We start from the raw sequence: 26,957 nt of genomic DNA, 5'->3' as shown, positions 1-26,957 counted from the left end.
GGGCGCTCCCGGGACAGGCGGTGGGCGCGGGACGCCGCCCGTAGTGCACGGGGTGGGGTTGCTCCCTGCCCAGGCTTGTCCGAGCGCTGTCGGGCAGAAGCTCTTGGCCTGGTAGTGGAGCGGAGCCCTCGCAGGGGCCGCTCCGCCGCCCGCTGGGGTTTCGCTCGCTGCGGGGCCGCTTGGTGTCACCCGCGCTCCGCGGCCAGGCCTAGCGCCCCCCTTGGCACTGCCGGCTCTGCGCATGCGCCACTACCCCGGGGCGCTGGGGGGCGCTGGCAGCGCGCGACGATTGCCATGGTTACCGCGACCCGGAAGTGCCGCTGGGAGCCATGGCCGCCCCCAGCCCTGAGCCGGCAGCCACGGCCCGAGGGGGCCCCCGCGGCCCCGCCGCCCCGTGAGGCCTTCCCGCCACTCTCCCACCATGGCCCGGGGGGCCGGCGAGGCGGCCGCGGAGGGGGAGCTGGTAAGGAGTGAGCGGCGGGGAGGAGGAGAAGGCCCCGTGTCTAGGCCCGTTTCGGCCCGGGCTCGGCTCAGGAAACGCTCCCGCGAGGTCGGAACAAAACCGCGGAGCACCCCCGGGCTTGCCAGGCCGGCGAGACAATGGCTCGGGTGGGGAGTGGGATGGCTTCTGCCGGCTGCAGCCCGCGGGACTCCGGGCTCTGCCTGTGTCTCCCTCACTGCCCCGCAGCACGGCACACAAGCGACGAACTCTCGAGCTGCGCTAAGGAAGGTTTAGGTTGGACGTTAGGAAGAATTTCTTCAAAGAGAGGATGATTAGATATTGGAATGAGCTGCCCAGGGAAATGGTGGATTTGCTGTCCCTGGAGGTGCTTAAAGGAAGCCTGGACATGGCACTCAGTGCCCTGGTCTGGTTGCTAAGGTGATACTGGTTCATAGGTTGGACTCTATGATCTTTTCCAAACTAATAATTCTGTGATTCTGTGTTGGTGTTTGTCTCCCACCCTGTCAGCAGCTAGATGGAGGTTTTGAGCCCCTTTGGGAGCCCCCATGTTCTCTTGTTGCCTGCTGTAGGTGGCTCAGGTTGGGGCTGTTTTGTAGGAGCAAAGGGGCTGTGAAGGTTACCAAGCAATAGTGGTGGGGCTGTTATTGCACGTTTGTATCTTGGTGAATGTTCTCATATTACCATTTATCAAGTCTGAGCACCCTCCACATTCTCTGATTCCAAATATGATAGCTGCAGTTAGAGAGAGAGATATTTCAGAATGAGGTGCCTTAAAATAACAAAATTAATCAGTGTGCTGCAAGGAGCATTGCCTCAGGAAATGAAAAACTGTATGGCCTGGTGTGTGAGGACACATCCCTGCTTGCTCTCAGCCAGCATGGCAGGCTCTTTAACCTGCTCTGTTGTCAATCCTTGCTCCTGTTCTTCCAGGGTTTCCAAAAATACTTCATCCTTTGCCTCTTACAGGTACAAATCAGTCTCTTTGTGTCCAAAGATTGGTGCTGAGTGCCACAGAGTCAGCAGTAAGTGGGAAAGGTCTTTCTGTGAGGGCAGCATCCACGTAATTTGAAAGCTAAGTGGAAATTTTCCTTCAGCTGTGGATGTGCCTGCATTTGAGAGGGAGGGAAGCTTGTCTTCCTTGTGTTTGAGGGTTTTTCCCTGGGCCTGAGCACTTCTTCATTTCAATATGGGAACTGAGCTTTCCCATAGCATAGCAGGGGTAGGACAGGTGAGTGAGGAAGAGCTGAGTGAGTTGCAGCTTAGATGGTGGAGAAATTGATGCAAAGCCAGCTGAAGGTTCAGCTGGTATAATGCTGTGCACTGCAGTGCCAAATCTCTGTGACTCAAGTGCAAAGTGTCCCTGCTCATGGCACAGAAATTGAAACTGGATGATCTTTAAGGTCCCTTCCAACCCAAAGCATTCTATGATGGTTCATTTCTGAAGTGACTTTCACAATATCCCAAAACTATTTGTACTAGAGCAACTGATGCTGGCTTTTGCAGCAAGAGCCCCACCATCTTTCAGTGACTTTAGTGTTTTTGAAAAATGGCTCATTTTTATCTTGAACAGTTTACATTTTAACAATGCAATGGAAGAGAAACAGAGGCTTTGGTCACAGTGCTTGCTGTTTGAATTTATTGTGCTCCAACTTTGTTGAAGTGTAGAAGTTTTCTGAATGTTTATTACAAGCAGTTGGTCAATAGCAAATGTCCTGTCCATATTTCCCAGGGAGATGACAGCCTGTCTGTGATAACCTGCGAGTCAGACACAGCAATGGTGAGTTTTGATTAATGCTCCAGAAAGCATCTGCATGCCTGCTGCATCTGTGTGGTGCTTCCTGCTCACCAAGCACCCCTCAGAGAGGAGAGTGAACAGTGGTGCTGCAATGGGCTTGAATCACAAACCTCTGATTTCTGATGTAATTCTGGCTTCCAGATTCTCAGCACTGGGGCTGCAAATGATGTTTGGCTTTATTTTGCTGTTCTATCAAGCTGTGGGCTTAAGTAATCCTTTTAGAGAGTTTTAATGGAATTGAATAACTCCTTTAGCTAAAGGGTTCTACAGATCAGCCTCTGATCATCTTGAATTTGCGGCCACTCATATTTAATATTGAGGGGAAAGGTCTTATGTTCTGAGCAAGAATTGATAATTTATCTGTATAATCAGACTTCAGTTGGCACAACCTTAATTCTGGTGACCATTACTGTATCCAAATCTACATATGCTTGATGCTGCTGTTTTTCTTTTCTATAGAAACGGTTTTAGAACAAAAGATCTTCATAGAAAATGGAGATTGAAGGCAGTTTTGAGATTATATGATAAAATCTTAAGAGTTGCGTATTTTCAATACATAAAAAACCCGATTTCTCTTTCAGAAGTTAAAGAAAAAGATTCTTCACAAGCCTCCAAAGTCACCAAGTAAGTGTTCCAAAACTTCTTATTCTGCAATTGCAAAAGCAGATACGTTTGTGGGATACAGGAGCTGGGAGCTTTGCTTGAGAAAAGGTCTTGTTATTCTCTTCAGAATTATTCACTGCTGTGTGCAGAGCACATCTATTTGAGGTCTGTTCTGTAACCTGTGAAATGCAACTTAGACTCAAATATTGACATTTATGGATTGGTTGAATTCTTTACTCTCCAGCACAGACGACTTTTTTCTCATGTTATGCCTTCTGATGGCAAGCATTTTGAATTTTTTGTTCTTATCTTTTTGGAGAAATGCTGATACTTGTTGTGTAGAGAGACTGTGGAATTAGTGGAGCTCTCTACCATCCAGTCATAGATATCTGTGTAGATTTAGTAATTCTCTGTTTTATTTGTTGTGATAGGTTTTTTGTTGGTTTTTTTTTTTCACAGTACAAAGTTATTATTATTATTAGATCTGCAGCTTTAATATTGTTTGTCCCTTTTTTCTGGGGTTTATGTTTTTTGCTATACTCTTCCATTTACATTCCTTCATAGTCTTCTAGTGAATGTTTCAAAGAAGGCTTTATCCCCAAGTGTCATTAATAACAACATTTGGATGTGCAGCTATTATAGGGATGCCTATCCAAACTGTACACATAAATATTTCCACATGTGTTGAGTTATACTGCTGTCACTCTGCCTTTTTCTAAGCCTCTTCATTTTTTGGAATTGTATTTTTTTCTTTCTAGTGGAGTTTTTTGAGTTTTGGAGGATTTTTTTATGTGACTGTCCCATTGCTCCATATAAGCCAGTATGGAATATGCTGTTAAATTCTATTTTTACAAGGAATAGGATTGAGTCTGGAAACTTTGAAGAACAAGACAAGAATTTTAGTGATCTTGAGCTTTTGAAGGCAACAGTGAGATATTTTCTTTTGCTATAGAGTCTCCCTACAGCTCAAGCACACAACTGTATCCTAAAAAAGCTGCAGCTTGGAGATCTCTGCAGGGAACGGGCAGTGCTTGTTTTGAGAATGCAGCTGTTAAAAACCCAAGGCAGATGTGGCTGGGATCTCTGAAACAAGGTATTAGTATAGAAATGTTGTTTGCATTTATGGATGAAATTCATTGTTTTGAATAGCTTAACATATAAACTATTAAAAATAGATTTGTATTTGATTAAAGGCTACATAGGAATTAATTTCACTGTAATTTATTTGGGTGGTTGGAATTATCTGATCTTGAGCATTGGCATTTATAGAGGGAATAATTAGCAGCATCTGGAGCTTTCCATGTTGCATTTGCTCAGAATAACTCCACAAATTTAATTCAAAATTACCCCTGATTTTTGTATTTTTGTTCCATTTCTCTTGGCAGGGATGAGCTGTGCTCTGAAATCAGATGTTGACACGGGGCATATGCGAGTTAACATTTCCAGTAGCACTCCAGAATATTTGAAGGAAGCTCTAGGAATGAAGAAGCCAAAACATTCTCGTTCTTCCAGTAATGGTAAACTCTGTAATGGTGTGGTAGATAAAAGTAAATGATCTTTTTTCTCCTCTAAAAACACACACTGCTTAAGATCTTAGCTTCAGTAAAGCAAGAGCCATTTTAGTTTGCTAAAATGTATGTGTCAAAATATGATCCATGAGATACTTTTTGAGATTCCTAAATTGGTTAAGGCAGGGATTTCCAATTTTTTTGAGCAATGAATCACCATTAGCTTTCAGAACTTTTGCAAATTGCCATGCATTTGCAGCTGAAAACATTGCAAATATAATATGGTTCAATGGGACAGCTGTAGACAATTTATTGTGACTTCAAAACATAGTTTAGGAGCCATTGATAGAAACCATCTGCTTGCATGAAATTCTATGTAATTGACTCCTTTTACTTCTTCTCTAGAAAGTGTTTTATCATGTGGTTGTGACATTAAAATCAAATGAGTTTTATGAGAAGAGCAAACATTCGAAGTTTTATTCTACTTTTCTAAAAGGAGAACTGTAGACTTTAAAATTCCACTTCCATTTAAAATGACACCTATGTTTTTACTGGTGATACACAGTTTCTGGCAGCTTTACAAGGTGATATATTTGTGCATGTTAAGCATAAATAAAAAAATGTATTCTAGACATCTTTTAGAAACCTTTTGTAAATTATGGATTTATTGGGGATGAGAAGACTGCAGTCTTCTGTGAAGTTTGTATTATTCTTGAGATGGATATTTTAATATAACACCAGAGAAGAGAAGTAATTAGGAAAAAATTGGCTGCAAAATCTGGCATAAGTTTCATACAGTAATGCTTCCACTTCACCTCCGTTTCTAAAATTAATTTCCTTGCTGATTTTTCTTCTTTGAGGAAAGAAAAAAAACCTAGTTTCCACTTTGGTGCTGATCTAGATATTTCTCTTTAACTGCAAGGTTTCTGGTTGGTTAAAAATACCTCTTTTGGATCTACTTATTTTACATACCGCTTTCTGTAGGCTATATTCCTGGAACTCCTGACTACAAAGAGAAAGAAGATATGTATGATGAAATTATAGAACTGAAAAAGGTACAGTTTCTCTGATACTTACAGAAAAAGTCATGGCATTGCTCCATCCTGTACATATCCTGGCCTTAATGATCCAGAATACTTTGGTTTCTACAACTTGGAGCATCCACCACATTTTTTGCATTTGTAATGTAGGGCTAAACTAAAACTTGTGTCTGTCTAATACAATTTCACTGTGGTGATATGGTTAGGGTGGGTTTCCTGTAGAGGTCAGTGCAGTGTATGAAGGGTGAGGACTGGGCTTGTTGAGTTCTGGGGTTACCTATAGACAAATACCTTGGCTGTGGTTGATCATTTGTGTAATTTGCCTTTCTGTTAGACCTTTTCCTTTTATCTTCCCTCTGTCTCCTCTCTAAGTTGTCCTGTCCTGGTGGCTTCCCTGGTCCAGTGTGATGTTTTTGTCTTTTGTTGTTTTTTCCTCTTTTTCCATAATTGGATTGGTGTTGACATCAAAATGTGTTTGCATGTGAAAAGTCTGCATTTTCCTATTTCTGAAATGTGCTTAAGATTCTTCTCCCCTCTCTTAGACAATCCAAGCTCAGAAGAATGAGGGAGACCGAATGAAAACGAAGCTCCGTCGACTGGAAGAGGAGAACAATAGAAAGGATAAACAGATTGAACAACTGCTGGATCCTTCCAGGGTGGGTATTTTTTGAGGGGATAAAAGTAGGGCAAAAGAGTAGGAGTTTGTAGTGTGGTGACTCCTAGGAGTGATGGGCTGCAATATGAGAGGTGGTGTGAAGGGATATCTGGTCTGTCATCTCAGATCAGCAGGCCAGCTCAGTTCAAAGGAAGTTGATGCCATGCAGTGCAGATAAGCTCTTTTAGCACAAATACCTTTAATTTCTGAAGGTAAAATAAAAATGCTGTCTCATTAGGGGCCACTTTCTGAGTATTTTGCCTGAGAGTAGAAGGGGGTTAACCTCTTGCAGGTTCATGCAGGCCTGAGACCCAACCAGGAGGCAGAAGAGCAGCCTTGTCAGGCCCTGATGAGAAGTGTTTGAGGTTATAGTCAAACTTGAATCTTTCTGAATTTCTTGCGGCTGTCACTGTGTGACCTACATCTTGGGAGAAATGTGCTAATACAAAGCTATGGGCATAGGGAGTTCAGAATTTCAGCTGTTGGACTGTGGAGTTGAGCAGGTTGGAAAATTCTGTGGAAAGAGCCAGCAGTAGAATAAAGCAGCAGAGTTTGTCACTTGCTTTTTCTGTGTTACTTTGCTGGGCTCTGAGCTGGCATGAGCTTTGTCTGAGAAGAAGATTGATAATGGATGGGTAAGAGTGTCTTCATCACTTCCTGCTTTCATTTGTCCTTTTTCCTCTTACTAAGGTGAAACACTGCTAAAAAAATAAAATAAGGTCAGAAAGAATAATCAATTAGGGAATCACATAACCTTTGTCTGTTAGAAGGTAAGGAGTCAGTAACAAAGATCTAGAATTAACATTATTTTGGGGAGCTTTATTTGTCATTGTCTTGACTATTTAGAGGGTATTCTCCCTATCATTTGCTGATTTGACATTGGCCAGGTAATGTGCGATGTTGGTTTTATTTTATGGTTGTGTATCCATATTCTTAAGCTCATTATGAAATCAGGCATCTGATTTTGTCAGTGTTCCCTTTTTCACAGGGCAGCAGATGTGTATGATTTACTAAGTACTGAAATATGTAGAAATAAGTGTATCTGATTAGGTACAATTTATAAAGACAGGACAGACAGGAATAGACCTGTGAAGAGACAGATTATTCAAGGACTCACGAGCTCTTTGTTCTTTCTGTAGGTGGTTACTGGATTAAAGCAGAAGATTGTCAAGCTTGAAGAGCAGTGCAAAGAGAAAGACAACACTATTAAGTATGACTCTGAGGGGGCAGGGGGGGTAGAGGCTTGTACTGGATGAGCTAATAAAGAGAATTAGAAATCCATGTTATTTTTCATTTGTGTTCTATTCCTTAAGACATTTTAATAAACTCCTAAGAATGTATTGGCAATTATGAACCAAAAAATTATGAACCACCAGATTGCAGTGTCTTCACTGATCTGACCTTATTATTTTTTGTGTCATTCTATTTTCAGTGAATTCCAGGCAGATGTGAAGACCAATAATTTGGAAGAAGTGAGGTTAGCCATGGAAACCTACTATGAGGAGGTATGTCTGGCAGGTCCTTCAGTGTGCATGCAGGACAGGAAACTGGTCAGCTGTTGAGTCAAAGCCTAAATGGAATGTTTAAGTTTCTTATAACTTAACAGCACCTGTCATTGGTAGCAGGTTTTCATAGTTATTCTCATAGCTCCAGCTGAACATCCTGAAAAAATCTTCAATTCTTCAGTAAGTTGAATGTGTTAATAAAAAAGGGCAAATAAAGAACCCACTGTACATCCATAAATATAATGTTGAGATGGAAGCAAATTTAACAGTAGCCTGATTGTCAGTGATGGCATCATTAGCTCTGCCACTACCCAAAGATTGTTCTGATTTTCACCTAATGAAGAAATGTGTTGCTGTGGAAGCTGTCATTGCTAATGCTCCTTAATGGAATCTGTATTTCACAGGTTCATCGCCTCCAACTCCTCCTGGCCAAGTCTGAGACTATGAGGAAAAAGTATGTTTAATTCTTCTGGTGCAAATGTTTGCATGCATGTGTTTGATACATCACTTGTGTCCTACTTTAACTGATGGAAAACTACTACATGGGAACAGTTTTTGTCATTTAGATTGCTGGATTTGCCTTTTGGTACTGCTTTAGTTGGCTTCACTGCCTTAAAATATGTCTTAGTCACATTTTTTTTGCTTGTAGATAGATCATTTTGTGCATGTGGAAAAATACCAGAGCTATTTAAAAAGTACATGATAGCGCTGAAAATTTATCTCTGTTGCATCTTCCCTCATAATCACACCTATTCTGGCATCACTGGTAATTGAAACAAACTCCCTGGATGTTTGGCATTTCACACTTAAGTCAGTTCTGCAGCTTGCTCTAGAGTGTGTGCTGCAAAGAAAATGTTCTTGGAGTAAACATTATTTTTCTTTGGTACAGAGACACAGACTAGTAAATTGTGTCAGAGGAGCTTGTAGGAGTGCTTGTCACTGGTGTGCAAGTGTGGGCATGGTGGTGAGGGTGAACAGTTTACAGAGGCAAAAAAGTCAAAGCACAAAGACAGAAGATAAAGCCCCACTAAGAGAGCAAATCAAAAACATCACTGCAAGTGAGTTTTATTTAAGCTGAGGGAAGAGTGTCTTGTAGGACAGCAAAATTTGTTACTATACCACTTCAAAATATACTTACCTCCTAGTGTTAAGTACAGACAACTGTCTTGAGTGTAATTATTTAGATCAATAGAAACATGTGATAACTCCTTAGGGTCATTATTTATACTGCTTGTGTTCCCTAATTCACTGTCGCTCACTGATTGAAAACTGCAATTTGTTTTATCACTTTTTTTTAAAAAAATAAATATTTTGGCTCAGGGCTGCAGTGACCAGCCTCTCAAGGCTCTAAACCATCACACCTAATTTGTTTTCAGGTAAAAACGAGTCATCAGGTCTCTTCCTTGTCCTCATTTATTCATAGCTTCAAAAAGTGGTGGTCAGGGCAGTTTCTCTCCATTATGTGACTGTCAGTCTCTGCTGGAGAGGCTGAGCACTGAAATAATAAATCATGTTGAAGGTCAGGACTCTGGCATATTGAAAGAGTTGTTTGAGAGTATTTCTTTCATGATCCTTGTCTCCATTAGTTCTGGCTGAAGTGAATGGCATTTGGCTTCTCTTTTTCAGTGTTAATAGTGAAGTATGGTTATTTATATGTGAAGCTGTAGTATCCAGTTGTAGCTGGAAACTAATTTTTCAAGCCCTCAAAATGGACTGAAATAGATTTTTAAATTTAGATTTAGATGGGCCTAAAATAATGTCACTGAGTGGAATTGTTATGATTTCTATCATCCCTGTCACTACCCCATTTTGATGGTGTGTTGTGTTTTGGTTTTTACTCTTTTCTTCCCCCTGCTGCCTGGGACAGCTGTCCCATGGAATAGTCATCCATGACATCTGGACAGCCTTATTTGTTTGTTTTTTCTTTATTTCCTTTTAATTTCTAAAAAGGAGGTCAGCTAAATATTTAGCCTTTCACTGTGATATCCTAACTGTAGGCTGTCTCCCCTTTTACATTGTAATTATTCCAGTGGTTGGGATATAAGATTCCTTCACAAACTCTTCTGTGGCTGTCACTGGCAGTGGCATTTGTACAAAACTAAGTCCATCAGTTACTTCAGGCCTTTATTTCCAGAAGTAAGTTTTTAAGAGTTTTCTCATAGCAATAAAATAAGTATTTTGTCTCACTAAAAATCTGTTTTGTGAACAAACATTGCAACATCTAGAAGCTCAGATTTTCTCCCTCACTTTATTAGAAAAAAAGCTAAAAATCCCTGTAGTATATTTAAAGTCATTTTAACACATAACAGGCTTTCCCATTTCTGATGCCTTTCATTTCTATATTAGTTGTATTATTCAAATCTGTTTCAAATCTCTCTGGGGTTTATAGACACAAGGATAGCTTCTTTTACAGTAGAGCACTATTCCCAGTTACCTGAAAATACACTTGGGTGTTGGATTTCTTTGAGAGTTATTCCATCTGTGTCTACCCCTCTCTCTCTGCCCCCTGGTCTCAATATTTGTGAGTGAACCAAAGCCATCCAGAACCTGCAGGTTGGCTTTCTGTGCTTTTTTTTTTTTTCTTTTTTTGAGGAGTCTCACAGTTGGCTGAAGTGTTTTTTAAATCAGACCTTCACAGAGTGCTAGTAAAGCATTATAAGGTTGGTGAACAAAACAAACAGAAAATTAGATAAGCAGCATTCATCCAAGTGCCCTTGTTTGTGCATAGATGGAACAGAGTGGGGGAGGAAGTAAAAGTAATAAATGCATTTTCTGTGTTTCAAAGTATCATTTTTCTTTGATGCAAATTAAAACAATCGTGGAAGTGTTGAGTGAGATGATCTTTGTGTGCTTTTTCAGAAAAGAACAGGTAACTCCCCAAATAAAAAGAAACAAGAAATGTTATTATGGAGAAACTGAGGCTGTCAGCTCAACCATCTGACTGAAATAGTGAAGCTGCTCCCCTGTTTTTAATGTTGCTTCTTTGTTCTCTGCTTTTAAGTTAACTTTCTGGTTTTGACCCCTTTTCCAAGTACAGAGGGCAGAGACACCCAGAAACGACTAAAGGCACTGAATGCTGCTGTGCTGAGGTTGTCCAGGAACATCAAGGAATTGCAGGCTGAGAATCAGAGGCTGAAGGAAGATCTGGATCATGTGCTGAGCAGTTCCCCTCCTCCCTGTAAAACAAAAAGTACGTGCTAGAAAATCAGTGAAGGTGTGGCAAGGGATTTGGGTGCATCTGAAAGATGTGTGACAGGGACCCTACCAAGGTAGAAATAAGGGAGTTATTACAAAGGTGACTCAGGAGTGGCAAAGTTGGAATGAGAGCATTTCAGGAGTCTCTGATTTCTGCAGTCAGCTCTGTGTTTCCTCTATTATTGTCCCTGAGAATTCTAAACTGGAATTGGTAGGGGGGACTTTTTCAACAGCTGAGAACTGGTGAATGTGAGTGGCTTATATTGATTTTGGAGCTAATTGGTTTAGAAGTCAGATATTTTAAGCCCGTTCTCATTTTTTCATTGGTAGATATTTAAAGTTGGCATTCAGAAATCTTTAAATGGTCTTTTGATATAGCCAGAAGTTTTAAAAAGCGAGAACAATGTTGCCCCATGGATGTAGTTACATGTTTAAATCTTTGTTATTGTATTTAGATTATAGTGAGTGGAGCAGACAGAGGCTGGTGAGGAGGATTTCGGATCTAGAAAAAGTAAGTGGGTTTCTTACCTGTGTGGGAATAGAAAATGCAGAACCACTGCCTTGTGCTCTTGGCATGTTGTCCTTCAATGTCAGCCTTGTGCATTCTGCCTCATACACATAACCTGCTGCCTGTAGCATGAACCCTCCCTTCCTGTTTTCTTTTATCACACTTGTTAGACATACATGCATGTTTTAAAGCTGATCTTTTCTCATGGCCTAAATAAGGTAATTTCATGCTAAATTTAATTTTCTTTTTTCTTTTTGTGCGTGTTTGCCATGTAAACTTACCCTGCTTAGAAAGTGTGTGCCATGGAGAGCAGCAGGGTGTCCTCAGCTGATAGTGAGGCATCACAAGTGCTTGCTGTGTCATCTTCACCTTCTGTGGACCTGGATCATCCAGCATCCCAACCTTTAGACCATGGTGAGGAATGCTATCGCCTCCAAAGGCTGGTGAAGAAACTGAAGAGTGATAGGAAGGCACTTCAGAACCTCCTGCTCAGTAAAGAGTAAGTGTGACTCTTATCTGGGATGTTCTTTTGAAAGTGTGAATTATTTCATCATTTCTGATCTGTTATGAAATGATGTCATAAGGACTTCACATTTTCAGCTAGAAAATTAATATTGAGAATCCCTTCAGTTTTTATTTGAGAAGCTTCTTTCTAATCCTACTTGCTTCATAAAATTACATTGCAGGAAAAAAGCCAAAGGATGGAAAATGAGAATTTCTGCTTGTTTCTAGCACATTTTTCAAGGCTTATTTTTCTGCCAACCACACTGAAAACCCTTTGAAGGGTTATGTGTTTATGCAGCACTTCTTGCTCATATTGTGCTGTAAAAATTAGTGGTTTTTTTTTTTTTTTCAACATGGTTTGTCCTGATCTCCCACTTTCTCCATTTAAACCTGCCTTCTGCCCTCTGTGGCCTCTGCTCTCCCCAGAAGTGATTGATCTGCAGTTTGTATTTCCTGGACTGTTTGGTGTGTCAGGGCCTTGGGGCAGGTTAATCTGAGCACTGGGAGCAGGGACATGCCCACAGGGAGGTGTGTTGGTGACACTGCCTCCTGTATCACCTCTCAACAAAAATGCACAGTGAGAGCATGTGAGGAGGCCTCAGCAAAGGGTGCTTGAACTTTGTTTTGTTTAAAAGGAAAAATGAATCATTTAGTTACTTTATGAATTTGAGAAAACCCAACTGATTTAGAAGTTTAAAGAAAAAAATAACTACTTTGTGGGAGTATGAATGTCTTAGGTATCACTTTGATTTCCTTGTACCTTTGTAGATTAGATATCAAGCAGTTACTGCAGGCTAAGGCTGAAGTAGAGCTGGAGCTGCAGAAGTGGCAGAATAAGATAGAACAAAAGAGTACAGAAGAGCAAACTTTAAGGTAAAGCATTTTGTATTAATAGATCCTCTCAGAACCCCTCAAAAAAAATCTCCTAAAGTATAATTCTCTTTTGAAGTGGCTCAAATTCTATAGGAGGTCATCTGAACTGCAAGATGCTGGGGATTCTTTTAAGTAGAAATGTTTGGAGGGATGGAGTAAGTTACTAGGGGGATGAGTTCTATAGGGTACTTTTAGAGGAAGTGGAAGACTAAGGAGTATAGATCTTACAAAAATAAGATCTAAATTGTGACAAAACTTGTAAAATAAATGGAAAAAGCTTTTATGTTAGGCTCAGACATTTTTTTGTCTAGGAAAACATTGCACTCTCTTTACCTTAGCCTGTGTTTCTAGACCATTGCCTCTGTGTTATTCCAGTTACTCCTTGTATTCTGTACAACTGTGAATGATAATCCTGTGCAAGGGAGGCACAAAAAGTGATTCCAGTATTGTTCTGTGAGGAAGAACTTTGTCTGACAAATATAAAACTGTTGCAGATCTAAATACATTATTAATAGTATCAAGGCTATCACAATAACCTTGGGACTTTCTTAGTTTTACCATAAGGCTGTGCTATCACAGACTGAGAGTTGATGTTATGTGTCTGTTACTATGAGAACAGGTATCATCCTGAGTGGTTTCCCTCTTTTTTACCCAAAACAACCAAGTGCTATGAAATAGGTTCAGTATTTTCAAAGCAGAGTCAACAGAAAATTTCTGTAATGTATGAATATCTTTGCTTTTCCAACCATAGTGAGGAAATCCAGAACCTGACACAGAAAGTAGGGAAACTGGAGTTAAAACTGGAGGAAGAGAAAAGACAAATGGCAGAAGATACAGTGGAAAAGCTTAATAAGGTACAGCCACATTTTTTTGTTTGTGTTTTTCATTTTTCCTTGTGCCTGATACAGATTTCAAATGGAGCTGGTAGTCTGAAGAGCTTCTAGTTGTGTTTTTTCAGAGATGCATTAAATCTTGTCTTAGAGATAATGATGGTTAACTCCCACTATTTGTTAGAAATAAGTTATTTCAACAATTAGCAATTAACATGGCAACTTGAGGAGTTTTTGGAAGCTTTTCTGTTAGTGATCCTCTGCATTGCTTTTTCTCTTGTTCAGTGTTGCAAAAGCCTTAAACTCTTAAGTATCTGGGGCTTTTCCCAATGCTTAAATAAAAACTTTGTGGTTATTTTTATCTTCTTACAGCATCTGAGGCCATTGCCTAATTTCAGTCTGATTTTTTAGAGGAAGGGAGGTTTTGTAGGAATTGACAGCTAGATAAAGAATGGATGCAAAGGTAGATGTGCTCACTGGCAGACTGACAAAAGATAAAAATCCCTTTTCAGTGGGATTTTCCTTTTTCAGTGTTTATTTCTGCTGGCCAGGTGGTCACTTAGAGCCCAAGAGCTGTCCAGACAGAAAATATTTGCTTGCTTTTCTGTTAGGGTGGAAGTGAGGTGCTTTTCCATGGAAAGATTTACAGGATGTAGAGCACTAATAATCATGGAAATTGAGAGGGTTTTAATTCTGCTGCTGGTGGAACATAATATTTGAGTCAAGAATTAAGGAAGATGTCAATACAATGAAATAAGTGAACTTCATTTCCAAGTGAAGTTTTTCTAGAGTTGAGGTATTCATAAACTCTTCTTTCTGGTTTTTCTCATACCTAATAAATATATTCATGCATCTGTTAATCCTGGACAATCTTAAATGTGGTTCTGTAATCAGTTGGGGGTTTTGTGAAATATGTCTGAGCTGGATATCTTTACAATCTTATTTCCCTCTTCCAAATGTGGAAATTGGCCAGTAGAGATGGATGGGCACTGACAGAGCTGCTTTCAGAGGCACTGTGGCCATGTTAATCTCCTTTCACTAAATACTACTTGGAAATTATTACTGGAGATTTTGATTTGCACTTAAAAATAAATAGAGCCTGAAATACACATAGTAAAGAATACTAATAAAAATGTCCAGTGGCTTAAGAGGGTTCTGGTTTCTGATATACTGTGCCATTCTGTAGATTCTTTTCTGTGTGTTAGAGGCTCATGGATGCTGGAGGATGTTTTGAATACCAAATAACTGGAGTCTTTAAAAACAGCCAACAAACAGCTCCTTTTTCCCTCTGCAGACTATATATATTCTTGGCCAGTAACCATCCATTTATTGAAATGTTCCCATTATTTGTAATTATCACTAAGTTCCTACCAATTTCTCATTTTAATAGTAGGTTGTCATTTTTAATATGACATGATCCATTTGCTAAACTTAAGCCTGGAGCTCGGCAGTTTTAGGTTATAAATAAATTCTTTTCACAGAATCAAGAGGTTTTTTCAGAGTCTATAAAATCTCTTGTTCCTCTGGTTAAAAATTTACACCAACAAATTAAATTAGTCTTTTAAACTTGCAGTTAACTTTTGTTTGGCATGTGAGGTATGACAATTAAAGTGGGATAATTAGGGATCAGAAGGATCAAGTGGTGAGAGGTGGAATATGCAACCACACCTCGGGAGAAATTACTGGAACAAAATCTTGTTTTATTCTCAGTTTCTTCCTTTTTCCTCTAATTAATTTCATTAAGATAGAAGAGTAGATTTATGCCAGCTTACACAAGCTTGGTGTCATACAATGGCCAGCTCTCAGTAAGCTTAAAGAGATGATTATAGGGCCACAGTTTCCAGGATGAGACATTAAGAGACCTCCCTGGTTAATTAATACTTGTCTTTCCTGGAGAACTGGGAAATCAGATAACCTGAGTTTTGTTCTCAGTCTGTTGATAACATACAGATCATTTCTGAGCAACAAAGCAGTGGGTTAGCAGTGCCTTAGCAATGCACAGAAAATCAGGAGTGTGTGCAAATGGAAACTTTTCCATTCCCATGCCCTGCTGAGGGCTGCAAAGGGCAGGGATGTGTTTCACTCGAAGAGTCATCTCCATGATGAGTTTGGGCACAAGCAGGGTTCAGAACTAAGAGTTTCCTCTTGAACTTCCTTCTGCCCTGCAGGCAGGATGAGCTCTGGTGCTGATTTTCCTGAGTCATTTGTGATCTGTTCCCTCACAGCTCTGTCTTTACTGTTCTAACTTAGAGATTCTCCTTTGCAGGCTCCACCACTCTGCACAGTCACAGGCAAAGAAAATCACAAGAAAGAACAAGCAGCCAAAATTATCCAGAGATACTGGAAGATGTACAGAACCAAGGTGAGATTCTCTTATCAGGGAACAGCAAGGACATCCCCCTCTGAATCTTAACTCTTGTTTTAGCATCTATCCACATATCTGGAAAGATTATGTTATTTGAGTTTGGCAGGGGTTGGGACAGGTGTTTTCTGTGTCTATTAATTATTGGGAAAATTTGGCAAATCTTTATTAGCTAAAACTTGTATATATGTTGGCATTAACATGGGCATTTTTCATTTCAGAAAGAAATTGCTCTGGACGAGGTGAGTGCATTTATGACACCCAACAAAACAGTACAACAGATTTAATTTGTATCAAAGGGCAAACAACCAACACAACATTTGTTCTTCAGGCCGCCTATAATCTTCCTTCTGACATCCTGATTTTGTTTCATGTATTTTATCAGTGGTCTCAAGTTTTTGGTCTCAAATTTTCCATAGTTGGCACCTTCTGCAAGGTGAAAGCTTCTGAAAATTCTGAACAAAGTCAGATGCCAACAGACAGGAATTTTTTTCTGAAAGACATAATTCTAATCCTGATTTAATTTTCATTATGATGAATCTTCAGAAAGACTTGAAATAGGATTTGGAGCTTTTTCTAAGGCAAAATGTTTGTGAGAATTATGAAGATAGAGACAAATCTGTCACATAAAGTCACTTCTTAATGAATGTTTTGCAAACAGGTTGTAATTAAACTTTTTTTTTCAAGTAGCACAGTGTAGCATCTTACATTTGTTTCTTCCAGAATGCTAAAAATCCCACTTTCAGAAATTAGAACTAATTCTAACCACGTGACACAAACAAGCTGTTCTAAATGCTTTTTGTTGATTAAAGCCCAGTAAAATCCCTGAGGGGAGTGGAAGGCCTTGCATTCAGTGTAATCACCACAAGGTCTGCCAGGCTTGGCTTGGTTTCTGATTGTAGCAGAGCATCTCAGAGCCCTCTGGGTAGCCAGAATCTCACGTGGAAATGGGAGCATGGTGCTGTGTTGGTGAAATAAAGGCTGGTGCTGGCAGCTAGAACTTCACTGCATGTGATAGGATCAGTCCTGACCACCTCCCAGATGGAATTTAACCCCCAGAGCTTACCCTGGAGGTGTAATGTCCTTGGGTTATCTTTCAGAGGAGCTAATGGCCACTTCTCTCCATGCCAGGCAGTTGTTCTGCTCCAGGCAGCCTTCAGAGGACATTTATCTCGACAGAAAGAGCTGCTGGATATCGAGGTGCCTGATGCAAAGTCTCCCACCAAGGTAATTGTGGGGGCAGATGGGTACCCCAGCATCACCCTGTGTTTATCTTGCAGTGTAAAGGACTTTACTTCCAGGCTTAACTTATTGAATCACCTAGTAATTGTTTTAATGTGGTGGTTGGCAACACCACTGTAACTCTAGAAAGACACTGAGCTCATTCCCTGGCTTCCCTTCCTACTTTCTGTAGTTCACACTTGCTCTTAGAAGTGAAGCTGTAACTTCTCAGCCTTGTGGTCTGTAAGACTGTAAGCCTTTTTCTCCCCCTGCTTCTCCCATCAGATAACACAGCCTTTAACTCTTTAATTTGGAGTGGTGTTCAAAGCTTTACCTGCTCTCAAGGGTTCACTACTCAATCACTGAAGTAATAGATAAACTTTTTTCACCAAAGTTCAGCAATAAGAATCTGGAAAACATCTTTTGTTGGATTTAAAAGTAAAGGAGCCTTGGTGAGGCGTGTTCAGCCCAAGACTTGGTGTCCTCTATCCTGTCCAGCTTGCTCCAGATTATTTAGTTCTGAATATGAAAAAATTTCCATACCAATTAAACATTCCATTTCTGTAAATCATTTGCCAGGTTATATAAATATCCTTTGGACCTTTAGCAGGCTATAGTTATTTTGTAATTCTCCATCCAAGTTGTCCCTCTGATTGCACTTTCCATGCTCATTGATTCTGATAAACTGGCCCAGTGTAGGAGGAATGAATACTTGGCTTGATACAAGAAGATAAATCCATTATGAAGGTTGTCTTACCTCCTTAAACTTCAAAAGGTTTCCTTCCTGGAAAATAAATGAACTTTCCTTGCAGGTGTGTGCTCTTTCATTAATTGAATGCTGATACTTCAAAGCTTATATGATGATCAGATTTGCATTTCCTGCTGATTTAGTCTTACAGAATCTTAAAAACTGCAGCCCAAAAGATGGGGATGTTTGTTCTACTGCCAGTTTCACAATCAAGAGTGAGATTGTGAAAGGTTCTGTCAAGCTTCTGTGCAATCTGTAAAAGGTCAGTTTTCTTTAATCTGATTGCTTTGCAGAACTCCTGCCTGTCTTCCATGTCAGACTGCTTGAGCTTTTCTTCTGATTGCAAGGAGAGAGATGAGATTGTGACATTCATCCAGTCCATTTTCAGGGCTCACTTAGCACGTACAGGACTGCTTCAGGAGAGGTAAGCAAGGAGTAGATACTTATGCAACATGCAATAGCAAAATCATTTTTATTATGGGAGAGGAGTATTTTTTAAATAGAATTTTAGTGTGGCTTTCTTGGCAGAGAAGGAGAACAAGGCCATTGTTACAAAAAAGACTAGGGAGAGCTTGTTCTTGAGAAGATTAAAAAGATGTGCAACTAAGAGGAGCTTTGTGGAAGGAGGAGTTTTCCCATATGCTGCTGCATGTTCTCTTCCATAGCAGTGAGTAAAAGTAAAGTGAAATAATTACTCTTTGGAACAGAAAGGTTACTGTTGTTATCACACAGGTTACTGATACATTTGCTTAATGTGTGAATCTGAATCCCTGACATGTGCAGGTGAAGGGTTATGTGGAGGAAGAGGGAAAAGCTAAAATGCCATCAAGTCACTTAGCTCAGGCAGGGTGCAGGGATTTGATTGCTGCTTAGGTTTATGGTGACTTTATGGTGAAAAATACTTCCTTTCTCTCCAGGGTTTAGTGCTCTGAAAGTTTTTAATGTTGGCTGCCATGGTTACAAGGAGAGTTACTTGGCTGTCACCTCTGTTTAGTGTCTGGGTTCACTTCTGCAGGTGATAAAGCAGCAACACAAGAAACTTTTTGGCACAGCCTGTGAAGAGAGACTGCAAACACTGTTCTGTGCCTCATGCTCTGAGTGTGTCTCTTTGCAGGCCCTCTGTGCCCAGTGCTCCCAGTGGGAAAGCAGATCCTGCAGTTTACATCACAGAGAAGAACCCAGGTTCAGCAGCTCTCCAGAGACCTTCAGTCCTCACATCTCCTCTCCCTGGTAATCTCCCTCCCCTATGTTCAAAAGTCTGGGTGTTTTGAGTGGGTGCATGCACAGTTTTATAGAGAACATCTGCATGTGCACACACATGTGCATCCTTGTACTCCTAATTTGGTGACATGTTGCTTCTACTGGCACAAGCAGTTCCCTACATAAAAAATAAAAGCTCTGACAGTCTCAGCACCAGCTTCTTCACAGTGCTTTGTCTGTTTGTCCCAGCTGGGGTTTGGAAGGTCTCTGGTATAAGTGGTAATTATTGAGGGAACATGGTGTTCTTCTGTATTGCCTCTCTGCTTCCTTTTCAGCCCTGTAGCTGGAATATGGTACTTCCCATCACTTTTTAGGCCCTTAGCCATAGACAAGCTGAGAGCATTTCCACCACCCTGACTTAGTTTCTGCACAAGACAGGCAGACATCTGCTAAAAAGAGCCATCCTAGGCAGCCATATGCATTTAGTCACCTTTTTTTCAGCAGTCTTCAGTTGCTGCAGTAAGGGGAAAAATGAAGTCCTGGATAACCTTGCCAGCAAGTACTACTGTAATACAGACTGAGAAAATCTGTCTCTTTTGTGGCTCTTGTGCCATGTGGTTTTCTTCTTGGATTCTTTATTGCTGTTTGTGAGAAGATGGAGTTAAAGGCAGAAAGGCTTTTAGGAGGATATTGGAAGTACTGAGTAAGAAAAAACAATGCTGTAGATAAGACAGCCTTGGACATGCAGCTTCAAAGGAGTTAAATTGAAAAGGGCTGGTTCTGTCCAGAGTGGGATATTTTAGGCTTTTATGGACCAGTTGGGGAAAAAAGGAGCAACTTTGAGTGTGACCTGAGAAACACTGACTTGTTTTTTGTGTCAATGAAAAGCTGCCAGTCCCTGCAGGCTTGCTCAGAGACAGAGAATGCTGTAAGCAGTGAGGCTGTTTCTCTAAGATAGGAGATGGGGAGTAAGCCAGATTTGCAGGGCTTGTGAAAACAGAGGTAACACTCAAGTGGAAGAAAATATGTTTAAGAAACTCCACTGTGTTCCATATTCAGAGGCACATTCTACTTTGTGAAGGAGTAGGTAGTACTTGCTTCTGAAGGTGTTTGAGTTTTGAGTGACTTTAATTATGTCTGGTGATAGTATCCAGAAAAAAAATTGTGCTGCAGCACCCTGTTTTGCCTGAGCTCTACTGCAGTAGTCATTGGTGTGCTCACTTTAAAGCCAGGGTAAATCAGTTGTGAATTTCTACTCAAAGAGAAAAGAACCCCTTAAATGCTTAGCCCTTCTAAGACCCAAAGAGGAGTGTAAGATGAGGCAAGCCCAGTAAACACAGTCATATGAATACCAGCAGAGCACAGTCATTGTCTAGCTATGAAGTTTCCTTAGCTAAGTTTTATTGCAGATTATGATGACAAGTTGATGAGTGAAAAAGTTCTGGAGTAGTTTATACTGGAAGAGAGAGAAAGGAAACCATACTTTGAAACTTTCTTCCTTGCAGTCCTTTCCTGGTGAATATCAAAAAGGAGTGATTGGGAGCAGACCAGGTTTTGTTTGGTGCTGATTTTATGAATGTGAGAGATGTTTTCAAATTCTGGGATGAGGACAGAATGTATCCAGGTGGAGGCACACTGGGGATGTGCTTCTGTAACTGCACAGCTGCCCAAAAGACTGTCTGGCACTGAGCTCTCTGAAGTATTAGGTCCTGGTGCATGGGAGTGTTTAGCCAAAATCTCCCAAAAATGAATTGGGAAAAACTTCCTAAGGGAAGGAGAGCATCCTGGTGTAAATGCAACCCCTCAGTGATTGGTCTGTTTGTTTTTTTGCTATGTGGATTTATGTCGCTTAAACTAAAATTAGAGTTAACTACACATCCACCTCTGCCATTCTGAGCTCATGACTGATTGAAAAATCCACTGGCAAAACCGGGGTTTGATGGTAAATTGGGATTTCAGTGGTCATCCTGCAGCTTGGGAAGGATGTGAGACAAGGAGCTTTTTGAGCAGCTAAGTGATTTAAAAGCAATCAAATTCTTACAGCTTTAAATCATTCAGCTGTTGAACAAGTTCTTTCTTCATTTGTCCCAAGTCCAAACTGACACTTCATGACCTCTAGGTCTTAAAATGATCTTAAGCTTTCAATCAATATCTGTATTGCAATAAATCATTTTTATTCACTACTCTTTTGGCATTATTTTCAGAACAATGGGGAAGATGAGAATGTGTTTTAAAAAAACTTATACATCTGCTAGAATGAATATATATATATTTGGAATATATATAATCCTGGTGTAGCAGTGCAGACTTATAATTCATTGTTTGCATCAGGTTAGATGTTTCTGTATTTTCTAGGGAAAAAAAGAAAAAGGATTTTAAAAGAGTGTATTATTCAAAGCTGCTTTGCTTGTCCTCAGGAGCTGGAGATTTTATAAAGCCATTTCTGCTGTTTCCCATGAAATGAAGCAGATATTAACGATTCAGCCTGTGAAATTTGGTGTTATGTTTTGTTTTGTTCTGTCAGGGGAGTGACAGGAAGGAAGAATATGTTCTGTTCATGCACAGCAGTCTTGATTAAGGGCAATGTTTCTCTTTGCTTATTACTGACCACTCTGGCTGCAACTGTTAACTTCATTTCAAGCTTTTTTGGAATCATAATGAATTTACATACAACCCTTAACTCTTATCAGTGCTAACCCTTCACAAGCACCAAGATAAAGTTGATCTCAAACTGAAAATGAGGACAAGAAAATCTTACATGTCAAGAGCAGGATATAATCAAGGGTGATTGGGATAATATTAAGCTATTTCATGTATATGTTTATTCTTAGAGTTGCTTCTTCTGGTTATCATGCCTGGTTTTGGCAGTTCCCTTTGCTCCTCCATATCACCAGTGGTACTGTCTCATAAATCTCCCTGAAAAACTCTGACATTATTTGTTGGCTGGCACAGAGAAGATTTTCACTTTACTGGAAAATCTTGTGTTTTCTTGCTAGTGTAGGCTGAAATCAGTGTCATGTAATGTAATGCATCCCCCTTGCCATTCACAGGCTCTGTCTGTCACTCTTCTCCTATTCCTGGGCCAGTTGTGGTCCCTTTTCTTTATTCCATGTTCCATTTTCTGTGTATGCCTGCTCTTCCATACCAGGATTTTTTTTTTCCTGTGTCAGGAATCTCTTATTTCACTACAAGACCCATGGCAGGTCTGTTCTCCCTGGATAATATTCTCTGTGTGCCCTCCAGTTCAGGTCAAAACCTCAGACTGTGGCTTCTTGCCTGTTTCCTCTTTCTACCACAGGTTGTCTTGATTTGTTTTCTTCTCTGGGAGAGTCTATTCAGAGAACTTATGTTTGAAACTGAAAAATAAGTGGAGCTAAGGGAAGAATATTGTGCTAGAAGGTATTAATAGCTGAGGGGAGGATATTGTGCTGGAAGGTATTAATAGCAGTCATCATTTAGTTCCTACATCTCTTGCACAGGGGTTATGAGCTGCTGGTTCTGCTCCTCTGTGTCAGGGGCTTTGTACATACTCATTTCATGCCTCTGATTCTCCAGGGTTTACTGGTATCATCAGGAATATCTGTTCACAGCCTGAACACTTCTTCAAACATTGGAATGGTTGAGATGCATAAAAACATATCCAGAAAAATAGCCAAGAAACAAAATAAAAAATAAAGGGAAAAACCCAGTGGTGTGGTCACTGTTTTTTGTCATTATAGTAGAACAGCATGTGAGCACTAGTGTGGGTGTTGTACATGTATAAAGGTTAAAGACAGTGACTGAGAGCTTCCAGGTTTTTTTGCATCTATTTCCTTTTGATCCATCTATATCTGGGTCAAGTTCTCATTGTGACCTCTGCATAGTTGAAGCTTGGGCCAATTTTTCCTTTTCTGGCCATTTAATAAATCCTTGTTTTTGTCCTTCAGTGGCTTCAGCATCAAATGGCTTTTCTTGGTGTGTGTAACCCCTTGCAAGGATTTAAAGGCAATAAAAGAGCTGGTGCATGGTCAGTGTGGCAGCTCAACCCTTGCTGTGCACCCTGGCTCATTAAAGAGGGACAGAAACAGCTCCATGCACAGAAAGATCAGAGTCATCCATTACTGGGTGACTCCAGGGAGGCTTGGAAACAGAATGGCTCAGAGAACAGCACACTGCCACAAGGGTTTGTTTTGGTCAGTGTTGTTTGTTGATGACTTTGTTTGCTGGAATCATTTCAGGCAGGTCCTGCTCTGCTCGCTGTGTGCCCCTGGATGAGGCTCACTCCGATGACTCCGACGACGTTGTTGTTGTTGTCCCTCCCTTGCTGCAGGTGAAGAAAAGCCACTCCCACTTCTAAGGTTTGGTAACAGGCTCTGGTGATCTTGAATTATTTGATTCACCAACAAAATCTCAGTACCAAGATCAAGCATATCAAAGATAGGAAAATGGGGAATATCATCCCCTTTTTAATGACAGTTCACTTGATTTCAGCCACAAAGGAGTAATTCTTTGATATGTTGTCTCTTCAGACTTAATGTCTAAAGGCCACTGACTGACTGTTAACCTTACCTTCCTGCTATGCTAGGAGTTTGGATTTAAAAACTCAACCAAAACATTTTTATGTTTTGCTTCACAATGAGGATTATAAATTCAGTTACCAAATTTATATGAAAGCAATAAAGCCTTAAGATATTTAATGTCAAAGTTTTGTTTCTGGTCAACTAAAATAATTTGTTTCATCAGAAGGTGGTAAATGACATAACTCTAGTTTTCAGCCTGTGTATGCAAAGGGGTACAACTGGTATTTGTTTTCTGTTCTTTGCTATTTAAAATTTTTCCTGTATCATATTTTAATATCTTTTTTGTTTATTTTTATATTGGACATTTACAGTCTGTGCAGACCTTTTAAAGGCTTTTAGAAAGCCATTTCTTTGTCATAGGGCTATTCAAGGCCCACTGTATCAGCTGGGTTTTCTTATTTATTGACCTTTTCCATGTGTGTGTATGATATGTGTAGTATGTTGAAATGTCTGATGACATAATCAGCTTTTGGGATTTGTCAGGGCAGGTGTGTAATAGCAGGAGTTGGCTGTGGAGGGATACCCTTGTGAGTGCTTTTTCTGCTTAAAAAGTCACAGATTATGTGTCTTTTGCAGGGTCAACTCTTAATTTAAGTGTAAAAATACTTGACATAGGAGATAGAGCTGTCTGGAATGTTCACCTGACTACATTGCTCATACCTAATCTGGGCAATTTGGTTTGGGAGCAGAACTGGTAGTTTGGATTATAACAGAAATTAGGACTGCATCCAGAAAAAGCACCCACAATATAATTATTCATGGAAAGACCAAAGGGTTCATGGGCTGTTGAGGATTTAATCAGGGGGGGTCTTTCCAGATCTTCTCTGCAGGCTGTACTTTTTGACTGGATAGTTCCTACTGTTGCACCAATATCCTTCAAAGACATTGAAATGTGTATGATTTTTTTTTTTAAGGTGAACTAGATAAATCATGATACTTATTGGAAGGGGAAATTAATTTTACAAGCACGTGGTGAAGGTTTTCTGGAAACACTAATGGTTTCTTTGTCATCAAAGCATAATAAAGTCTCCTGTAAACAGAAAGCACACTCTTAAATATAAGATTTTTATCACCTTTTCTAAATTAAAAATCAGTCACCACTGTTTCTCAGAATACCAATAAGTCAGGGCTGTCTCAGTTTTGTGATTTCAATGAAGCACTATCTGAGGCTTATCATAGTTTGTGCCAGTACTTGCAGCCAAGGAAGAAACTGGATGGCTGCAGCACAATGCAGCTGATTTCATTTAATCCCATCGGTGGAAATGCTGCCTGTGCTATTTCCAAAGGCAGTTTTGGGAGCTCTCCATACCCAAAGCAGTCTGAAGAATGTCATTTGCACTCCCACTGGGTAAATTTTTCCTGCTGGTGCTTTGGTCACATGACTGTCATCTGAAGGAAGGATAAAAAAATATACATAAAAGAAAAGGGACAGAATCCTTCTGGTAGAAGATGAGATCTGTTTCCTTCTCTTTCTGGAAGTCATGTTAAGAAGAAGGGTCATTTTGCTAAATGGAAGCAGTGTTGTACTGAGTTGTTGTGTATAATATTTCAGGTCTGTAACTGTGACTCTGTCATGGATCTCTCCAGAGAGTAACCAGAGATGAGGTCTGACACATTAAAGGGAGAGTGTGTAACGTGTCAGGACCAAGGCTGATACCAAATACCAGCCTGGCTGTCATCCTATAGGGAAATACTGGGGCAGCAAATGCAATGAAGAAAGCATTCTTTTACTTTACTGTGCTGTAATGAGCAAAATGACAGTATTAGGAAGTTGATACAGAGCAGAAGGGCTTGTGTTTGAGCTGAGCATGTGACCAGCAGCAGCACTGTCAATAAACAAGTTCTGGGATAAAAGGGACATAGGACCTTGGGATGACCCAGACACAGGCAGAAACCTGGGTGGAAAGGAGCAAATGTTTTCTGGGGTGAATTCAAATGTGTCTAAAACTTCCTAGATTTGGGGGTGCTATCTCCCAGCTATCAAAAATCTGATACTAACCTTGACATGGCTTTCAAACTCTTGCTTTGGAAGTTAATTATGTGTTCAGTACACATCAGAAGTTTGATGTGGTACAGTAGGAAGAGAAACCTGCACAGTATTAGCCTTTTGTGTTGTTCTGTTGTACACTGTGATGGAATGTGTTGGAGGGAGTAGAGATTGACACTAGGTGTGGTTCTGTGGTTATCTATCTGAATGCCAGCACCCATAAATCTGGGAAGAAGTGTGGCACAAAGAGGGGAGAAAAAGTTAGGTTTTGAATAAATGGCATTTTTCCTCAACAGGGAGCTGAGGACAGTAAAAATCAGTGTGGCTCAAACCTGCCAAGATAGGCCAAATACACACATACTGTTTCTAAAACACACCACTAAAGAAAGTCCTGGAAACCTTGTGGGTCAAGTTCTTGAATTAAAATTAAACTCCCCTGTATCCTCTGTAAACTAAAAACACACTTTCAATTCTGTCAATATGGAATAATGTTTCTGACTTAAAACCTTCTGCAGTTTGCAGCAGTGTTAGTTAGAGTTTGTGTGTGAGTGCACAGATCTGACTTTAATGGGACATTATCTCTCTTGATCTCTTTTTGCCCTTAAGTGCCTTTGCCTGTAAATCTTTACTGAGGCATCAAGACCTGAAAACTGTATTGTTTCCTGCATAGCTCTAAAAATAATCCCTGCACAGGCAACTTCTAATGTAGTCAAAATGGAAAAGGATTAATCTTGGCATATGAGAGCACCATTAATTTTTATGATCTTTTTAATATTTAGAACTGTGCAAGCATTTTATATAATTTATTTTGGGAACTTTGAAAATCTAAACAATTGCAATGTATTTTCTTTGAACTGTTGAATTTTGAAATAAAGTTTATAACTGAATGTTGATGTGTTTGTTGTGCTACTGCTGTATTTTCATTGCCCCTCTGGCCTCTGTTCTCTTCTCTTTTCACAACTGGGCTGACCTTTTATCCCTGATTTCCTGCATGGACAGTAACAAAATAACTGAAACATGTAGGGTGTGAAATTTCTTCTTTCTTCTAGTGCAGGTTCAAGGTTGTCCCATCAGGAATGAGCAGTGCTCCTGACCGAAGCTGGAGGAACTGAAAGATCTGATGGGTTTTTTCTCTTAAAAACCGGTCTGGCAGCAGCTGAGGGACAGCAGGAGAGGAGAGTTCAACAGTTGACTGACAGTGTATCCCCTCACCTGGGTTATTGTTGCTGTTTGTGATGCTCTGCAAGGAGCTAGGACATGTGTATTCCTTTCCAGGTGAACTGAAAAAGCCTTTAAGGACTCCCTAAAGGAGCCTTATTCTGGTTTATGGAAATAGAAGACCCTGCTCATTGCTGTGAAATCATGGGAATCCTGCAGTCGTCCTCCTGTCAAGCAGAGTCC

General features: G+C 40.3%; 1 protein-coding gene across 2 annotated transcripts; it reads left to right on the top strand.

Moving 5' to 3' along the window:
• The first annotated feature begins 287 nt into the window (after positions 1-287).
• On the top strand, positions 288-26,449 carry IQCE (IQ motif containing E). 2 transcript variants are annotated; one of them, XM_015643048.2, is made up of 21 exons: positions 289-463; positions 2,193-2,240; positions 2,840-2,882; positions 3,814-3,954; positions 4,247-4,378; positions 5,354-5,424; positions 5,952-6,065; positions 7,204-7,274; positions 7,497-7,569; positions 7,974-8,023; positions 10,602-10,759; positions 11,220-11,275; positions 11,563-11,771; positions 12,545-12,649; positions 13,401-13,503; positions 15,746-15,841; positions 16,063-16,083; positions 16,973-17,068; positions 18,104-18,234; positions 18,925-19,040; positions 23,228-26,449. In XM_015643048.2, exons 1-21 carry the CDS (start codon positions 422-424, stop codon positions 23,344-23,346), a joined length of 1,995 nt encoding a protein of 664 aa, XP_015498534.1. In that variant the 5' UTR covers positions 289-421; the 3' UTR covers positions 23,347-26,449. The 2 variants fall into 2 exon arrangements, with proteins under 2 accessions (XP_015498535.1, XP_015498534.1); XM_015643049.2 differs by lacking the exon at positions 12,545-12,649 and having other exon boundaries at positions 288-463.
• Positions 26,450-26,957: the final 508 nt, after the last annotated feature.

Source organism: Parus major, chromosome 14 (assembly GCF_001522545.3).
Source record: "Parus major isolate Abel chromosome 14, Parus_major1.1, whole genome shotgun sequence".
NCBI classification, from domain to species: domain Eukaryota; kingdom Metazoa; phylum Chordata; class Aves; order Passeriformes; family Paridae; genus Parus; species Parus major.
Note: the sequence above shows the minus strand (reverse complement) of the source record. Positions and strands in the feature narration are given on the sequence as shown.